At 53.5% G+C, this 15434-nt stretch overlaps 1 protein-coding gene across 1 annotated transcript in view; it reads left to right on the forward strand.

Moving 5' to 3' along the window:
- Positions 1-9289, forward strand: part of DHCR24 (24-dehydrocholesterol reductase) — a 28786-nt gene extending 19497 nt beyond the window's left edge. Inside the window, exons 7-9 of the mRNA XM_026498006.4 lie at positions 5020-5217; positions 5518-5696; positions 6464-9289. Coding sequence (XP_026353791.2) covers positions 5020-5217; positions 5518-5696; positions 6464-6617 — 531 coding nt within the window. The 3' untranslated portion in view covers positions 6618-9289. The remainder of the gene's footprint in view (positions 1-5019; positions 5218-5517; positions 5697-6463) is intronic.
- The last annotated feature ends 6145 nt before the right edge of the window (positions 9290-15434 follow it).

Here is a 15434-nt window from a genome sequence, read left to right on the forward strand (position 1 = left end):
AAGCAGTAATGAGGTGCCAGGAGGAGCCCCCCTCACCTCCATCAACCCCAGACGGTCGTGGGAGAGGAAACGATGCCACTGAGGAGGCCTGCAGGGGCCAGCCAGGCCCCGGCTAAGAGCAGGGAGAGGAAGGCAATGTTGAGACAAGAGATTGAGGATGGAGGGGCTTTGCTGATGTCAGACCACGAGAACACGGAGGAGGGCTTGGGAGATGAGGGGACGGGGCTGGGTGGAGTCAGATTAAGACACGTTGCATCACGGGAGCAGGTCACGGGGCACCTGGAAGCCATGATGACTAGCTTAAACAGGGTGACAGGCATGAAGAAGTTAGACCTGGCAGTCTCCTAGGAGAGGTGGTCCGTTCTAACTGTGGGCCACGTCTCAGGCTGAAGTGATGGGGCCGTGGCGAGGGGTTGGAGGAGGGAGGGTGGAGGGCGCATGAGCACCTGGGAGCACGGGGCTCCCCACCTCCACGAGAGCTCCCTTGGGCAGTGTCGAGGCCCGGAGCAGCTGGTGGGCAGTTTTGCCAAACGCAGAAGACACCACAAGTCCCTCCTTGTCCCTGCCAAGAGCAGTGTTAAGTTGTGGGAGGTGTGTCAAGAGCTTTTGTCACGAGCAAGAACATTTAAGAGCCAGGAAAAGAAAGAGGACCAGCCAGGGACCCCGAGAAGAACATCAGGCAGGTAACACAGTGATCGCTCTGTACATGTTAGCTGTTACGCTGACCACCGTACACATGATCTCAAACTTCCTAACAGCCCTGGGAGTGCGGGTCCTCGTGTCTTCTCCATTTTACAGATGGGGAAACTGAGGCTTAGTTTGTCCAAAGTAACACAACTCAGGAAGAGGTTGAGTGTATTAGTGGTCTCTTGCTGCATAATGGACTATCTCAAACTTAGAGAATTAAAACAACTGTTTCTTTTTATTATTTTCTGTTATCTCAGTTTCTGAGGGTCAGGGATTGGGGAGGGACTCCTCTGGGTGGCTCCAGCTCAGGGTTGCAGTCCAGTGTCATGTGGAGGCTTGCACGGGGATGGAGGATCTGTTTTCCGGAAGGTTCCCTCACACAGTTGTTAACAAGAGGCCTCCGTTCCTTGCCACGTGGGCTGCTCAAGTGTCCACATGAAAGGGCAGCGGGAGCCATCCAGGAGACAGACCAAGGAGGAGCCTCGATGCCGTATGGGGCCTGTCTCCTCACACTCGAGGGGAGGCAAATCACACTCTACCTCTTTTGAAGAAAGGACTAGCAAAGCACTTGTGGGCTGTTTTTGTGTGTGTTTGTTTTTAATTCAAGTTCGTTAACATATAGCGTAATACTGGTTTCAGGAGTAAGAATCTGTGTTGTTATGTTTTTGAATCACAGAGCTAAGCTTCATAATGAGGTTTGTCTTATATTTTTGCGCCGTTAAGCGCTGGCTGTCCTGCCCAGGGTGAAAGGAAGGATCTGTTAGGAGGGGTGTTTTACAACTGAGACTTGCACACGGGGCGTCTGGGCGGAGCACCGCTGCACCCACTCCGTGGATTTGCAGAAAGAATGTCAAGTGCATGCCTTCTCCCCGTCCCCTGCCGTGAACTGCTTTTCCACGGGGCAGCCCTCCACCCTGGCTCCTCCTTGCTGAATCTACCCTTTGATCAACCACAGCCAGCTGACCGGGGCTGGAGCCGAACCTCTCAGTCCGATCCTGCCACCCCGGGGCCAGGCCTTCCTTCACCCAGCTCAGTTAATCAGCAGTCCTGGTCAAGGCTGGCCACCTGACCTGCAAGGGCCCAGTGCAAGAAGCAGGGAAAGAGTACCGTCAAAGATACTACCACAGTCTCTCTCAAGTTTGCTATGGAATGTTCTAAGTAAAGAAAAATTAGTACTTTACATGATTGGAAGGAATTCGCTGTTCATCTCTTAAATATGAACATAGGAGGATTGAACTCTTCACGTGCGTGTGTTTCCTTCTTAGTGGACCAGTGGAGACGCTGCACCAAGGTAGCTCAGCTGCGTTTATCTCCCTTCCTGGTAACATTTGCATTCTGCTGACACTCCAGTGTGGCTCACTGAGGAGTAAGGAAGGACTGAAGACAAAGAGGGCTCTGAGCAGCCCCCTTTTCTCTTCCCTTTTACGTCCTCCTTTCCAGCCAGCGTAAGTGGTTGGCCGATACGGGGAAGTAGCACCAGATAGGGTTCTTGGTGGTTCGTGTTTCTTAGAATGCTGTTGTCATGGGGTCTGCCTTTGGGACTTGGGGTCCGGGCTCAGGCCAGGCCCCCTGGATCTGTTGTGGGGCCCCACAAGGCAGAGCAGGCCAGTAGCAGACTGGACACAGGAAAATGGCAAGGGCAGGCGGAGAGCAGGGGACCGGGACTGAAGCCGGGGACACAGGACCTGGGGTCACTCAGAGGCAGAGGAATGAAGAACGGGAAAGACAGAAAGGAGGAGGGCGGGGCACACTGTTTAAAACCTGAACTTTCCTGAGGTTGAAATTTTGGAAAAGGAATGGTTCTAGCTGATACTTTTGGCTAACCATTGACTGTTTTTAGGGGGGGGGAATGCAAATGGCTTTTAAACATGAGAGAGATAAGGGGTCTCATTCCATTAAAGCCGGGTGAAATGAAACTGTAGGAGTCCTGTCTTTCACCCGCAGGATGGCGGGAGGAGAAGTTTGGCCTGGTTGTGGGGAAATCGCACTCCCTGGTGTCGTTTGGGAGACTGACACGGCACACGCTCTTGCAATGATACCTATTAAAATGGCACACGCGGTTTGAACCAGAATTTTCCACTTCTAGGAATTTATTTTACAAATAAATGAACGTGTAAATAGGCAAAGACACATGTAGAAAGGATATGCGCTAGAATAGTCTGGAAATCATCTAAACGCCCATCAGTACAGAACTGATTAACTCAGTTAGGGTCCGTCCGTACAGGAGGGCAGTGATCAGCACGTGTTGTCTGTAAAGGGCCAGATGATCGTTTGTTTGGGTTTCGTGGGCCACGAGCAGGTCTCTCTAGGGGCGCTCCGCACTTACAGCCTGGAAGCCGCCACAGACCGTATGTAAACGCATGGGCATGGCTGTGTCCCAGTGACGCTTTGTCTGTGGACCGGGTTTGTCCCAGAAGCCATCGTCTGTGGGTCCCTGCAGGGCAGTGTTAGCACCCACAACCAAGCAGGTGCGGGCTGGCCGTGCACCGAGGCCCAGGAGGGAGGGAGAAGCACGAGGCTGTTCCATGCCACCGTTTGTGAGCTGTTGGTTTGTAAGCCCATCCATGCGTCTGAGCATCAAATGTGTTTAGAAAGGGACACAGATCATTCCTAGCAATGGCTGCCTCTGGGGAGGGGGCAGCAGTCGGGGTGGGGAGGAATGAAGTGGGGTCAGGACTGGGGGGAAACAGGGTGAAGGTCGTGAAAGGAGGCCTAACCTTTGGATGGCTGAGATTTCTGCTGTGGGTGTGTGTGGCTTTTCCAAAAACAAGCGAGGAAACAATAAAAGCCAAGCTGCACATTGTTCCCCGGTCATGTGCTAGGGTCAGGGTAGGTGCCAGGATCTAAGAGCCCAGCAGAGCGCGGACGGGTCCCTCCCTCGTAGGAGTGGGCTGCCAGTTGGAGAGCTGGCTCTGGGGAGAGGAGGGAGGGTCACTCGGCCTCCAGAACTTACCACCCTAGTTCCTTTGGGAAGCCACCCCTGGCCCCTAGTCGGATGTGGGCCCTGCGTCTTCTTGTCCCAGCTCTCCCCACACTGTGGTCCTATGGCCTGTCTCTTTGACACCTGAGGACAGGGATAGCCGGTTATCTTGGTATCCCCAGCACCCGGCATGGAACGTCATACCTGACCTCATAGGCACCTCATAATTATTTAATGAATAAAGGAATGTCCTTGGGGGCGCCTGGGTGGCTTAGTCGGTTGAGCATCTGACCCTTGATTTCGGCTCGGGCCCTGGTCTTCGGGTTGTCACATGGAGCCCCACGTCCGGCTTTGTGCTCAGCAGAGAATCTGCTTGTCTCTCTCCCTCTGCTCATCCCCCAGCTCACGCGCAGGTGCTCACTCTCTCTCTGAAATAAATAAAATCTTAAAAAAAAAAGAAAAAGGAGCGTCCTTGGCTTCAAGAATGCTGCTTCGGGAAGATAGGCTTGGATCAAGGGAGGAAGACAGTGAGTGGAGGGAGGCCAAAGCCTTCACTGTCGGGACCGGGCAGGATGGCCAGCTGGTGGGAGCCGTGGCGGAGCTGGGGGGCAGCACGGGGTATTGTCGGGAGCAGTGCTGAGGGAGGGGGCTCCTCCCTGGTGGTGGGTTGAGCATAAAAGAGGAAGAACAGCCTCGGCTCAGGAGGGTCTCCAGGGAGGCCGAGCTGGGGGAGGCAGGCAGGGTAGCACTGGGAAGGGCCGCAGGCACGAGAAGAGAAGGGGCTAGTTCTGCCTAGGGTTGGAGGTGAGCCGTCAAACTCGGCCTTGAAATTGCAGGTGACGGAGGATTTGCTTTTGTGCGTGGAGGGGTGGGGAGCAGTAACATTTTAAGTAGGAGTCGGAGAAGGCCTCTCAGGAGATGCTGTGAACCCGTGAGCTCGTGGATGACCCTGAGCCAGACCTTGCCCTCCCCAGGGAGAGCGGCCCCTGGCTGTGTGACACTAGGGACATGGCTTCAGCTCTCTGACTAGCGCTCTTCTCGTTCAATAACATCTATTTCTCAACCATTTACAAAATGCCTTCTGTGTGCCGGCCACTCTGACCTCGACAATAGGAATTAGTGCCATCTTATCTTGCTCCCGGCCCTGGGCTCTGTGCCTTCTAGTTGGTATTTCATTATTCCCTCCAGTCCCGTTTTACAGATAAGGAAACTAAGCTCAAAGAGGTTACGTAACTAGCCGAAGGTCATGGCTGCAGGTGAATACCAGAGCTAAGGCTCAAACCCAGACGCTGCTGTTCCGCTCCAGACAGGAGTGCGCCCTGTCTTATGGAGCTGCGAACGCGGACCTGGCCCCTGGCCCACGGAGACACTCGCAGGGCCGCTTCTCTCCATCGCCAGCCTTTGTCTTTCAGGACATCATCCCCTTTGGCAACAACCCCGTCTTCCGCTACCTCTTTGGTTGGATGGTGCCTCCCAAGATCTCCCTGCTGAAGCTGACCCAGGGCGAGACCCTGCGCAAGCTGTACGAGCAGCACCACGTGGTGCAGGACATGCTGGTGCCCATGAAGTGCCTGTCGCAGGCGGTGCACACCTTCCACAACGACATCCACGTGAGCCGGGCTCGGGACCCTCTGGGCCTGTTTTCCCAGCTGTAAAACGGGCCTGCTCCTCGATGGCCCTGACAGGAGAGAAGGCGTGGGGGCTGCTGCCGAGCCCTTCTGTGAACTGTTCGCATTTGTGTCCTCTAACGTGGTGAAGTGGAGGTGCTGTCGGCCGTAGCCTCGGGGATTGGGAGCGAAGCTGTGGACAGCCAGAGAGAGGGGTTCCTGGGTGGGGGTGGCATGGGCCCGCCATGAGCCTGGCACCTGTCGGAGAAAAAGCACCAACGCCCCTCTCCCTGGTCCACCCAGGTCTACCCCATCTGGCTGTGCCCATTCATCCTGCCCAGCCAGCCGGGCCTGGTGCACCCCAAGGGAGACGAGGCCGAGCTCTACGTCGACATTGGAGCATATGGGGAGCCACGCGTGAAGCACTTTGAAGCCAGGTCCTGCATGCGGCAGTTGGAGAAGTTCGTCCGAAGCGTGCATGGGTGAGTGGCCAGAGCGTGGCGCGCTTCCTCGGGCCGCCAGCCCCAGGGTACTGCTGCCGGGGGTGCACAGTAAGGTCAAGGTGGCCGAGCCCGGAGCCAGACCCGCTGGCCGCCCCGGGCGTGTGAAGCCGCAGTAGCCTCTGGTTTGGAAAGCACCTTGCGAAAGTCCAGAGGTGGGATTTCTCACCGCTCTTCCTCACACCCCTCCCGTGAACACACCGGCATCCCCCAAGGCCCAGGCCAGAGCCCCAGGATCACCCTGCCCCACTCCGCAGGCCAGTGGTCGTCTGGTTTTAGATAGGTTCCGGGCTGCTACTTGGGGTTGGAAGAGCACAGCGAAGGAGGGAGGGATTCAAGACTGAAAGCCACACAGAGGCCCAGGACAGCATAGTTCAGAAAGCAGCCTGGAACAGACACTCGATGTATTTAACACAGACGCATCCCAAAATAGTCATGCTGATTGAAAAAAACAGGAAAAAGGAGTACTGTGTGATTCCATGGATACGAAAGTCCAGAATCCATGGTGACAGAAAGCCGAGCCGCCTGGGTGGAGGAGGGCAATGGACAACACAGGCCCATGATAAAGTTTGGGGGGTGGTGGGTGTGGGGGCAAGCCCTCCTGCCCTGCCCCCACCCCCACCCCACTGGGTCAGCAGGGGGTACATGAGAAATCCCCCATGAGCGCTTCCTGAGGTGCATCGGGGACACGGCTGGGGCCTCTCGGGTCCCTTCCCCTCCCTGCAGCCTCCCCCTCCTTTGCTTCCCAGGTTCCAGATGCTGTACGCCGACTGCTACATGAGCCGGGAGGAGTTCTGGGAGATGTTCGACGGCTCCCTGTACCACAGGCTGCGGGAGCGGCTCGGTTGCCAGGACGCCTTCCCCGAGGTGTACGACAAGATCTGCAAGGCTGCCAGGCACTGAGCCGGGGCCCCCCCGGAAAGAGACAGACACGAGGGTGGGCCCTGTCCCCAGGTCCAGGAGGCATCTTCTCTTCACTCAAGCTTGCTCTCCCACATCCACACTTCCAGAAAGAACCCCCTCCAGAAATCCCACCCAGACTGGCCCGATGGCTAACTCGGCTAACTCCGGCTCCGTGGGGCCGCCGCATGGGGGGCAAAGGTTGTGGGCTCTGGAGTCAGACATACCTGAGTCCAGTTCCCAGTTCAGCCACTCATGAGCTGTGTGACTCTGCGAGTCACTCAGCTGCTCTGAACCCAGCTGTCCATCTGCTGAAAGGGGGTCACAGTGCCTGCCCGCAGGCCATTGGCACCCGGGCCCTGCGGCGGTCTCGCTGGAGGTGCAGCTGTGGGGACTGTGGCTTCCCGTTCAGCACCGTGTCTGCCTGCTGAGCAGTGGAGTCAGCACTGAGTCCGGGAAGGCTCCTCGTGAGGTCACCCGGGCGCAGGTTTGGCGGGAAGGGTAAAGGGGAGGCTCTCGAGTCACACTGCTGTTGCTTCAGTCAGCCAGAAGTGCCCCTCATGGAGAGGAGGAAGGAAGGTTCCTCTGTCTCCCTGGGCTCTCTGGAAGGCAACAAATGGGGCAGGCAGGCCGAAGATGAGCTGTGCCAAAGCCAGGTCCCAGTCCAAAGTTCCCTCCGCCGTCCTTGGTGACTCCCTGCCCCTTCCTCCTTCCCGCCCAGGCTTGCGGGCCCACCGCAGCCATCACCCACGTCTCAGAGAGGACCATGTCCTCGGAGAAGACGTTTCAGGGCTGGCTTCTGTCCCAGCCCAGGCGGAGTGGCTCCCGCTCTGAACTGGGTCCGGAGCACCTGCGCCCATCTGTGGCTCCCCGACCCTCTGTGCCTCTTCTGGTCCCCAGAGCCTGCCTAGTCACAGTGGGGGTGCATCGACGCTGCTCTGCGGCATGCGGTGGGGGGTGGGGGTGGGGGTGGACTCCACCAAGCAGGAAGATGGAGGCTTGGTGTGGATTCTCACCATGGGGCCCAAAGGAAAGACCATCAACTTGTTTTCTCCAACCGCTCCTCCTCCCTTCGTTCGCCCCTGCCCACAGCTGTAGTTAATTTCAGTGCCTTATAAATCCTAAGCTCAGAGAAAATTAGCCCCGGTTCCCTTCCAGAAGGAAGGGAGCCTCCCTAGGTCCTTCCCAACTTGTTAAAGCTTGGTTGTTTATGCAACTCCATCTGAAGAACGGCCCGGCCTCTGCTGAGGACCCAGCATCTGAGAAGGAAGTGTGTCGTGTAGGGAGCTGGGATTGAGTGACCTGTGCCAGGCAGTGACGTGCTGAGAGAGAGACACAGCGAGAGCGAGCACGGCACTAGGAGGCAGGAGCTGGCTCTCAGTCCCCGCTGCCTTATCAGCAAGCTGTGCGACTGTGGGGAGTCATCTGGCCTCTGAGCTGCAGCCCCTCACCTCCCCGGTGGGTATAGCCAAGACCTCCCCCGGCCCTTCCGCTGTGGGAGCACATGGCTGTCCTAGACCGTGGGCTTGCAGCGCCTGTGCGAGGCCAGATCAAACGTAAGTCCTCCCAGTGGACACTTGGGTTGTCTCATGTAAGTAAGGTCCTTCCTTCAGCCCAAGGCCAAGCGCACTGATGGTTTGCAGGGAAGTTCTGTCTGGTCACTGCAGGTCGCCAGAATCCCGGTGGAGCCAGGCTTTCCCAGGTGGAGGCTCGGCTGTCCCACTGTGGGCTCGACACACTGCCAGGTGTCCTCACATGGCCCTGTGAGCGCTGGGTGCATTGGTGGCACTCAGAAGGCACAGGAGCCCCCCACCCCGCTCCCCTTACCCATTTGGCCTCTGGAGAGGGCATGAGAAAAAAGTACGAAACTTCACCCTCCAGCTTGTCTGCAGAGCGCGTGCAGTCTGGCCTTGGCCCCCAAGGTGGGCTCCTGCGCCTCGCACTCGATGCGAAACTGATGATCCTACTTCTCGTGGAGGAACGGTTAGCCCGAGCAGAGGGAGCCCGCGAAGGCGGCCCTGGGGGTTCCCCCCGACGGGCCTCCATCCTTACACCACTGGGAGGGTAGCCAGAGATGCCAGCAGCCTCTATCGCCCTGAGCCCTAGAAAAACCAAACTCCTGCCCTTCGCAGACCTCACCCGGAAACTGGGGCTTGGAAGGGAAGGTCTCGGGATCACAGCAGCCTCAGGTTTAGGTTTCACTCCCGTCAAATCCTGCTTCAATGGGGGCAGACTTCCAAGCATGGCAGGCCACGTGACCGGCTTTTTCCCCGTAGCCAGCCCCGCCCCTGTCCATCCCTGTGGTGGTTTCAGGGGAGCGAAACTTGGCACTGGGGGGGGTGTGTGTGGAAAGTGAAGGAATAAGCCTCTCGCCTCCAGAGCCCCAAGTTTCTGGGCTGCACGAAGGTTTTCTGTAGAATCCACACTGTGGCCAATTTCTTCGGCTGGAAGGACGCATCATTTCATCAGCTCTTCCGGAAGGGGAAGGGGTGGGGGGGTGCGTGCAGCAGCGCATGGTGTGTGGTTTTTATTTTTCCCATGAGCATGGGGACCAAGGAGAAAGGCTGAGTGTCCCCTAGCAGGCTCTTTCAGCCGCAGGAGCTGTGCCCGCTGTCCAGAACACTTCACATCGCCGTGGCCGCTGCTTCTGTAAAAATAAAAGCGTGACCTGGAAACCAGCCTTTGTTGTTTCTTGTTTGGGGGACCACAACGTAGAGTCAGGCTTGGGCTCTGGTGCCGGGCGGCTTTCCGCCTCTGGACCTGCGTGCCCGTGGACAGGGGCTGAAGGAGTGCCAGGTGTGGTCGGGCCAGGGGATTGTGGGCAATTTTCTCCGTTTTTGGACTTCTGCCACTGGTCACAGTGTGACCTGGCATAGGTGTAAATGGGATCCCACCGATCGCAGGCAGAGAGGCTGGAAGCCAGAGGACCAGTGAGAAGGGCCCAAGTGAGGGGTGATGGTAGCTCAGATCAGAAAGGGGACAGCTTTTCGGGGCATCAAACATGGTCACCAGGAGCTACAGTCCTGGCTTGTCCACTTGGTCACAAAGACCCCTTCTTCGAACTACTAGAGCCTCATTTCCCAGCCTCCCTTGCACTCAGGTGTCTCCTGTCTTCAGATGTGAACAGGAGTGGGAAAGACCGTCCACAGGAGGTTCTGGCACTTTCCCCTTTCTTAGCTGGATGCCGGTGACAACCAGGCCATAGGCTTTGGCAGGGTCACCAGTTGAAAGGAGCCCGGATCCTGAGTATGCAAAACTGCCCGTCACCGGACCCCCTGGCCTGGCCTGCTACACGCGCCAGAAATAAGAGCTTGGTAGCTGCGTCCCCACGACTTGGGAGTGTTCGCTAGAGCGCTTGAATTCACCCTCGTCAGGCCTAAATGAGCGGAGCTAAGAGCTGCGTTTAGTACGCATGGATCTGCACGACGGACATTTTCCTAAAGTATGTGTGACATGGGGGTCCCATTCTAAGGTTGTTTGGGAAGAACCCTTTAGGACATTTCCGGTCGTTCAGCCTCACCAATCTGTATTGTTGTGAACTCTCCTTGAAGGAGAAATCTTTAATGTTCCTTAAAACAGATTCTGTATCTTAAGCCTTAAACATCAGGCGACACAATCTCGTTTTGGATCTTCATCCCTTACCGGAAGCCGGTCAGTTTACACCCCGTTTTACGGTGAGGAAGCTCAAGGAAGGTCAAGTGATTTGCCGGAAGGTCACGTGGACGCTAGGAGCGAATTCAACAAGGACGCAGAGCTGTGTCCCGTCTCGCAGCACTGAAGCAGGGAATGAGCCTAGGCCAGCGCCAGCTCTATGGTCGCTCCATCTCTGGAGGCAGTGAAATGAGCCCCCCACGTCCCGGGGCCTCACCTGTAGCGGGAGGTCGGGCGGGGTTCACCGCGTCATCTGCCGAGAAGGGAGGCAGGGGGTGCTCGGCTCCGAGCCAGGGCCGTTCCTCCCACCGGAGCCCCTCTTGCCTAAACACCCTCGGCCCACACCCGCGGGGTCCACACACTGGCGTTCACGCTACAGTAGCGACAGTTGGTTTTCCAAACTTGGCTTAGTGGTGCAAGAAATCACACAACGCAAGTTAAATGTAGACATATTTTTAGACGAGGCTCCCTAGTTCTGTCGTGCTGATTCAATGGTCTACAGGTTTCATCTTGCATGACTACTCGAATTATTCAGGCGACTGGCCAGGCAGACTGTGTTGAGAAAGATAGCGAGGCTTTGCTGAGGTCTAGGAAGGGGTATTGCGATGGTGCTGGGTAGGGACGTGTATGTTGACGCCCTAGTGTAATGGTTGGTATTGGGAGGTGGGACCTTCTGGGAGTAAGCGGGTCATGAGGGTGGAATCCGCATGGTGGGATTGGTGTCCTTAGAAGAAGAGACTCCGGAGATCTAGCCCTCTCTCTGATTGCTGCCATGTGAGGATACGAGATGTCCATCTGCAAACCAGTAGGAAGGCTCTTACCAGACACGGGATCTGGACTCGTCAGCCTCCAGAACTGTGAGACATAAATCTTGTTTAATTCACCCAGTCTATGGTAAGTCGTTATAGCAGCTTGAACAGCTGAAGACAGATGGTGTGACAATTGTTGACCCAACGGACCCAAAAGTAGCTGAATCCCGATCTGTCCATCTCCTCTCCTCCCCACGGGGATCCCTAGGGAGCTGTCCCAGGGAATGAGTTTTTTAATGGGGCACTGCAAGGTAATAGAAAAAATATATAGTGGTCTCTGTCCCCAGTTCTCGGCACAGGGCTCCTAAAACAAAAAACAAAAAACCTTTGTAATTGCCTAAGAGATAAGAGCATTAGAAACACCTTTCTTCTAATATTTGGCCTTTGACCCTGATTCCTGACTCTGAGCTCCTAAATCCCTTGGAATTTTCTGGGTGATAGGAATATCTTTTGTCGTAATGAGGCAACTCTGGGTGGGCTTTTGGTGGGCTCGGGGATGGAGCTCCAAGGGTCCAGTTAGAGAAGGTGAAACTCCCTTTAGGGCCAAAGGACCAAGATAGGACCAACAGCAAGGGTAAGGCTTGCTGAGGCCCAGAGCGGGCCTGGGGTCACCGTGGACTCAAGGTACAAGGCACTGGATAGGGTTCCTGATGGTCAAAACCATCACCCTTGGTTACTGAGAACCTGACACAGCCAAGAAAAGTCTCATCCGACTAACTGTGCTACGGAAGCAGAAGTGCTGTGCAGCCCGGGGAAACCCGTCCCTTCGCTGAGCCTGTTTCCTCTTGCAAAAAGCCAGCGGAGCTCGATCGTGCCGAGGTGGTAGATGACCAGCTAGCTAGTTGCAACAGGACTGCCTACGGTGTTACGTTACCTGTGGCCTAGGTGGCAGGGTGGTGCTGGAGTTGCAGGTCCGGTGACATGGTTTGTGAAAGGCAGTGTTTGCTCTGCTCGGGGCTTCCCACAAATACAACTGCTAGTTGAAGAAGAAACTGCTAGAAGAAACTGCTACCCCGCTAAGTGACCAGGGAGAGGCTAGATCCTGACGTGACTTCTATGAGATGTATGTGCCAGAGAGCTCACCCCAGTCTTTCGGGAACTTCTGCAAGAGATTGACCTGGAACTGGTGGTGGGCAAACGTTTTCCCTGCCGGGGAACTCTTTCTCTCCAAAGCTTTTCGTCCAACATACAACAAACAGGCTTTGTACTTTGGTTCAAGCAGGGCAAAGCTAAGAGCCCAGCGCTCATGGCCAGCCCTCCTGCCTTCCTTCCCCGGAGGTCACCGGACGCCTCAGCAGAGCCCAGGGAACAAACCTCGGCTTTCCGTCTCGGCCCTGCCAGGCGAAAAGGGCAAAGGTCACAAGGAGCCGGATTTCAGCTCGGTGTCCATAGGACCCTTTTGCAGGGCACGCTGCCCCGTGCTGGACGGGCTGTCTCGTCGGTGTGTAAGGAGCTGGACAGACAGTTAACTGTTGTGGAGTAAAGCAGGAGTCCCCAGAGTCAGATGCCCAAGCCAGACGTCTGGCAAGGAGGCACAGTGGGATGCTAGAAAAACGTATTAGTGCTTGTGTTGGTCTGGGTCAGAAGCAGACCCTGAGACAAGGATGTGAGCGCACGTCATTCACGTGGTGGTGAAGGAAACAACAGCGGGTTACCGCTGTGGGCCGCTGGAGTCGAATCGTGGCGGGGGCGGGGGGGGAACTCTGAGAGCCAGAGTAGGACGTACACCTCAGAGTATATCCCACAAGGAGTGAGTTTGCTGGGTGTTTCTATGACAACTCCATCAGTCACATTCGAGGGCAGTTCCTGAGGGGTGTTAATTCCTGTGGCCCTTCCAACCTTCCATGGAAGGAAGCCTTCCACGGCAGCCAGAGAACCTTCCACTCCGTTATGGCTGGATGTCCCTTCTTGGCATACGTGAGTTTCCTAACACACTGGTATTTCGAGACAAAGCACTTAAAGGAACTGCCTCATTTAAAGTTGTCACACAGGTTTCTCTTACAAAGAGGCATGCATTCCAAAATTGCTAGCCTGCTCCGTGCTGACAGTGTCAGGAATATGACAGCTAACAAATGTATTTGGAAAAATGCACTTATTCTATAAGGTAAAGGGATGTTTTTTCTTTTTTCTTTTTCTTTTCTTTCTTTCTTTCTTTCTTTTTCTTTTTTTTTTTTTTAGAGAAAGCAAGGGAGAGCCCGTGCATGCATGCCTGCAGACAGGGTGTGGAGAGGGCCAGAGGGAGAGGGAAAGAGAGAGAATCTTAAGCAGGCTCCATGCCCAGCGCAGAGCCTGACAAGGGGCTCAATTGCACGACCCTGAGATCATGACCTTAGCCGAAATTAAGAGTCAGATGTTTAACCCACTGAGCCACCCAGACGCCCCAAAGGTAGAGTGATCTTTTAAAAAAGTTTTTTTGTGTATATTTTTAACTTTTTATTTTGAATTAATTTTAGACTTACGGAAAAATTGCAATGATAATACAGAGTTCCCATGCCCCCCTCACCCAGCTCCCTCCAACACCAGCATCTTCCACATAGCCACAGTAGAATGATCAAAACCGAGAAATTAACATCGGCTTCCTGTTATTAACTAAACCACAGGCCTTATTTGTATCTCACCAATTTTTACACGAATGAGCTTTCCTTTCCAGAATTGATTCTACATTGCACTTCGTTGTTCATTATTTTCTTCAAATGTAATCATTTACATCGAATAAGCTGCACATCGTTCAACTGTACAGTCTGGTCAGGCTCGATATTTGTATGGACACACCACAGTTGGGTTTATTCGTTCACCTGTTGATGGACATTGGGGCTCTTTCTAGTTTGCGGCCACCACAAATAAAGTGGCTGGGAACGTTACAGTCTTCGTATGGACATACGCTCTCATTTCTCTTGGGTAAATACCCAGGAGAGGAGAGACTGGATTAGATGGCAGGTGTGCAGTGAGTGTTTTATCAAACTGTTTTCCAGTGTAGTTGAATCACTTTACATTTTCCACCAGCAGTCTATGAGAGTTCCAGTTTCTCCACATCCTCACCAACACTGCGCACCGTCAATCTTCTTAATTTCAGCTTTTTTAATGGGTGGGTAGTGGTACCTCATGAGGGCTTTAATTTGCATTTCCTTAATGACTAATATATATATTCTGGAGGTAACTCCTTTATCAGATCTATGATTTGCAAATATTTTCTCCCAGCCTATGGCTTGTCTTCCCATTCTCTCAATACTGTCTTTGAGAAAACAGAATTTTTTAATTTTAATTAAGTCCAATTGAAGAATGTAACGAATTGTTCATACCATACCCAAGTATGATCCAGAAGAGCAAAGAGATACATTTGTAGCTAAGAAATGTCTGCCTGATCCAGAGTCCAAAGATCTTCCTTATCCTAAGCTTTCATAATTTAGGATTTACATTTCGGGTTATGATTCATTTTGAGTTAATTTTTGTATATGATCTGAGTCATTGGTCACAGTTCATTTTTTTTGTATATTGATATTCAATCATTCCAGCACCATCTGTCAGGAGGATTATTCTTCTTCCACTGAACCGTCTTTTTACCTTTGTTGAAAATCAGTTGTCCACTGGCGTGGGTCTGTTTCTACATTTTCTATTCTGTTCCTTTGTTTGTTTTTTTTGTTTGTTTTTTGTTTTTTGTTTTTTTAGATTTTATTTATTTATTTGACAGAGAGAGAGAGAGAGACAGTCAGCGAGAGAGGGAACACAAGCAGGGGGAGTGGGAGAGGAAGAAGCAGGCTCCTAGCGGAAGAGCCTGATGTGGGGCTTGATCCCACAACGCCGGGATCATGCCCTGAGCCGAAGGCAGACGCTTAACGACTGAGCCACCCAGGCGCCCCCTATTCTGTTCCTTTGATCTGTCGATGTTGACACCAGTTTCATGCTATGGAATAAGGTAATGTTACTCCTCCAGTTTTGTTCCTCTTTCTCAAAGTGGTTTTGGCTATGTTAGGTCTTTTGTATTTCCTTGTGTTTTAGGAACATTTTGTCGACTTAGAAACAATAACTGGGATTTTGATTGATATTGCCTTGTGTCTACAGATCAAATTGGGGGGAACTGATATCTTAGCAACATTGTGTCTTTTGATTCCAAACATGGTATATCTCTCCTTTATTTAAGCCTTCCTTAATTTCTCTTGGCAGTATTTTGTAGTTTTTGGTGTACACATCTTGTACACCTTTGGTCAAATGTATACCTAAATATTTCATAATTTTGAGGCTATTATAAGTGGCATTTTAGACTTCCAATTTTTTATTATCACTAATAGAAATATCTGATTTTGATAGATTGATCTTATTTCCTGAAAATCGGCTAGGCTGATTTATTAGATATGTTTGCACC

This window comes from Ursus arctos, unplaced genomic scaffold, assembly GCF_023065955.2.
Source record: "Ursus arctos isolate Adak ecotype North America unplaced genomic scaffold, UrsArc2.0 scaffold_12, whole genome shotgun sequence".
NCBI classification, from domain to species: Eukaryota; Metazoa; Chordata; class Mammalia; order Carnivora; family Ursidae; genus Ursus; species Ursus arctos.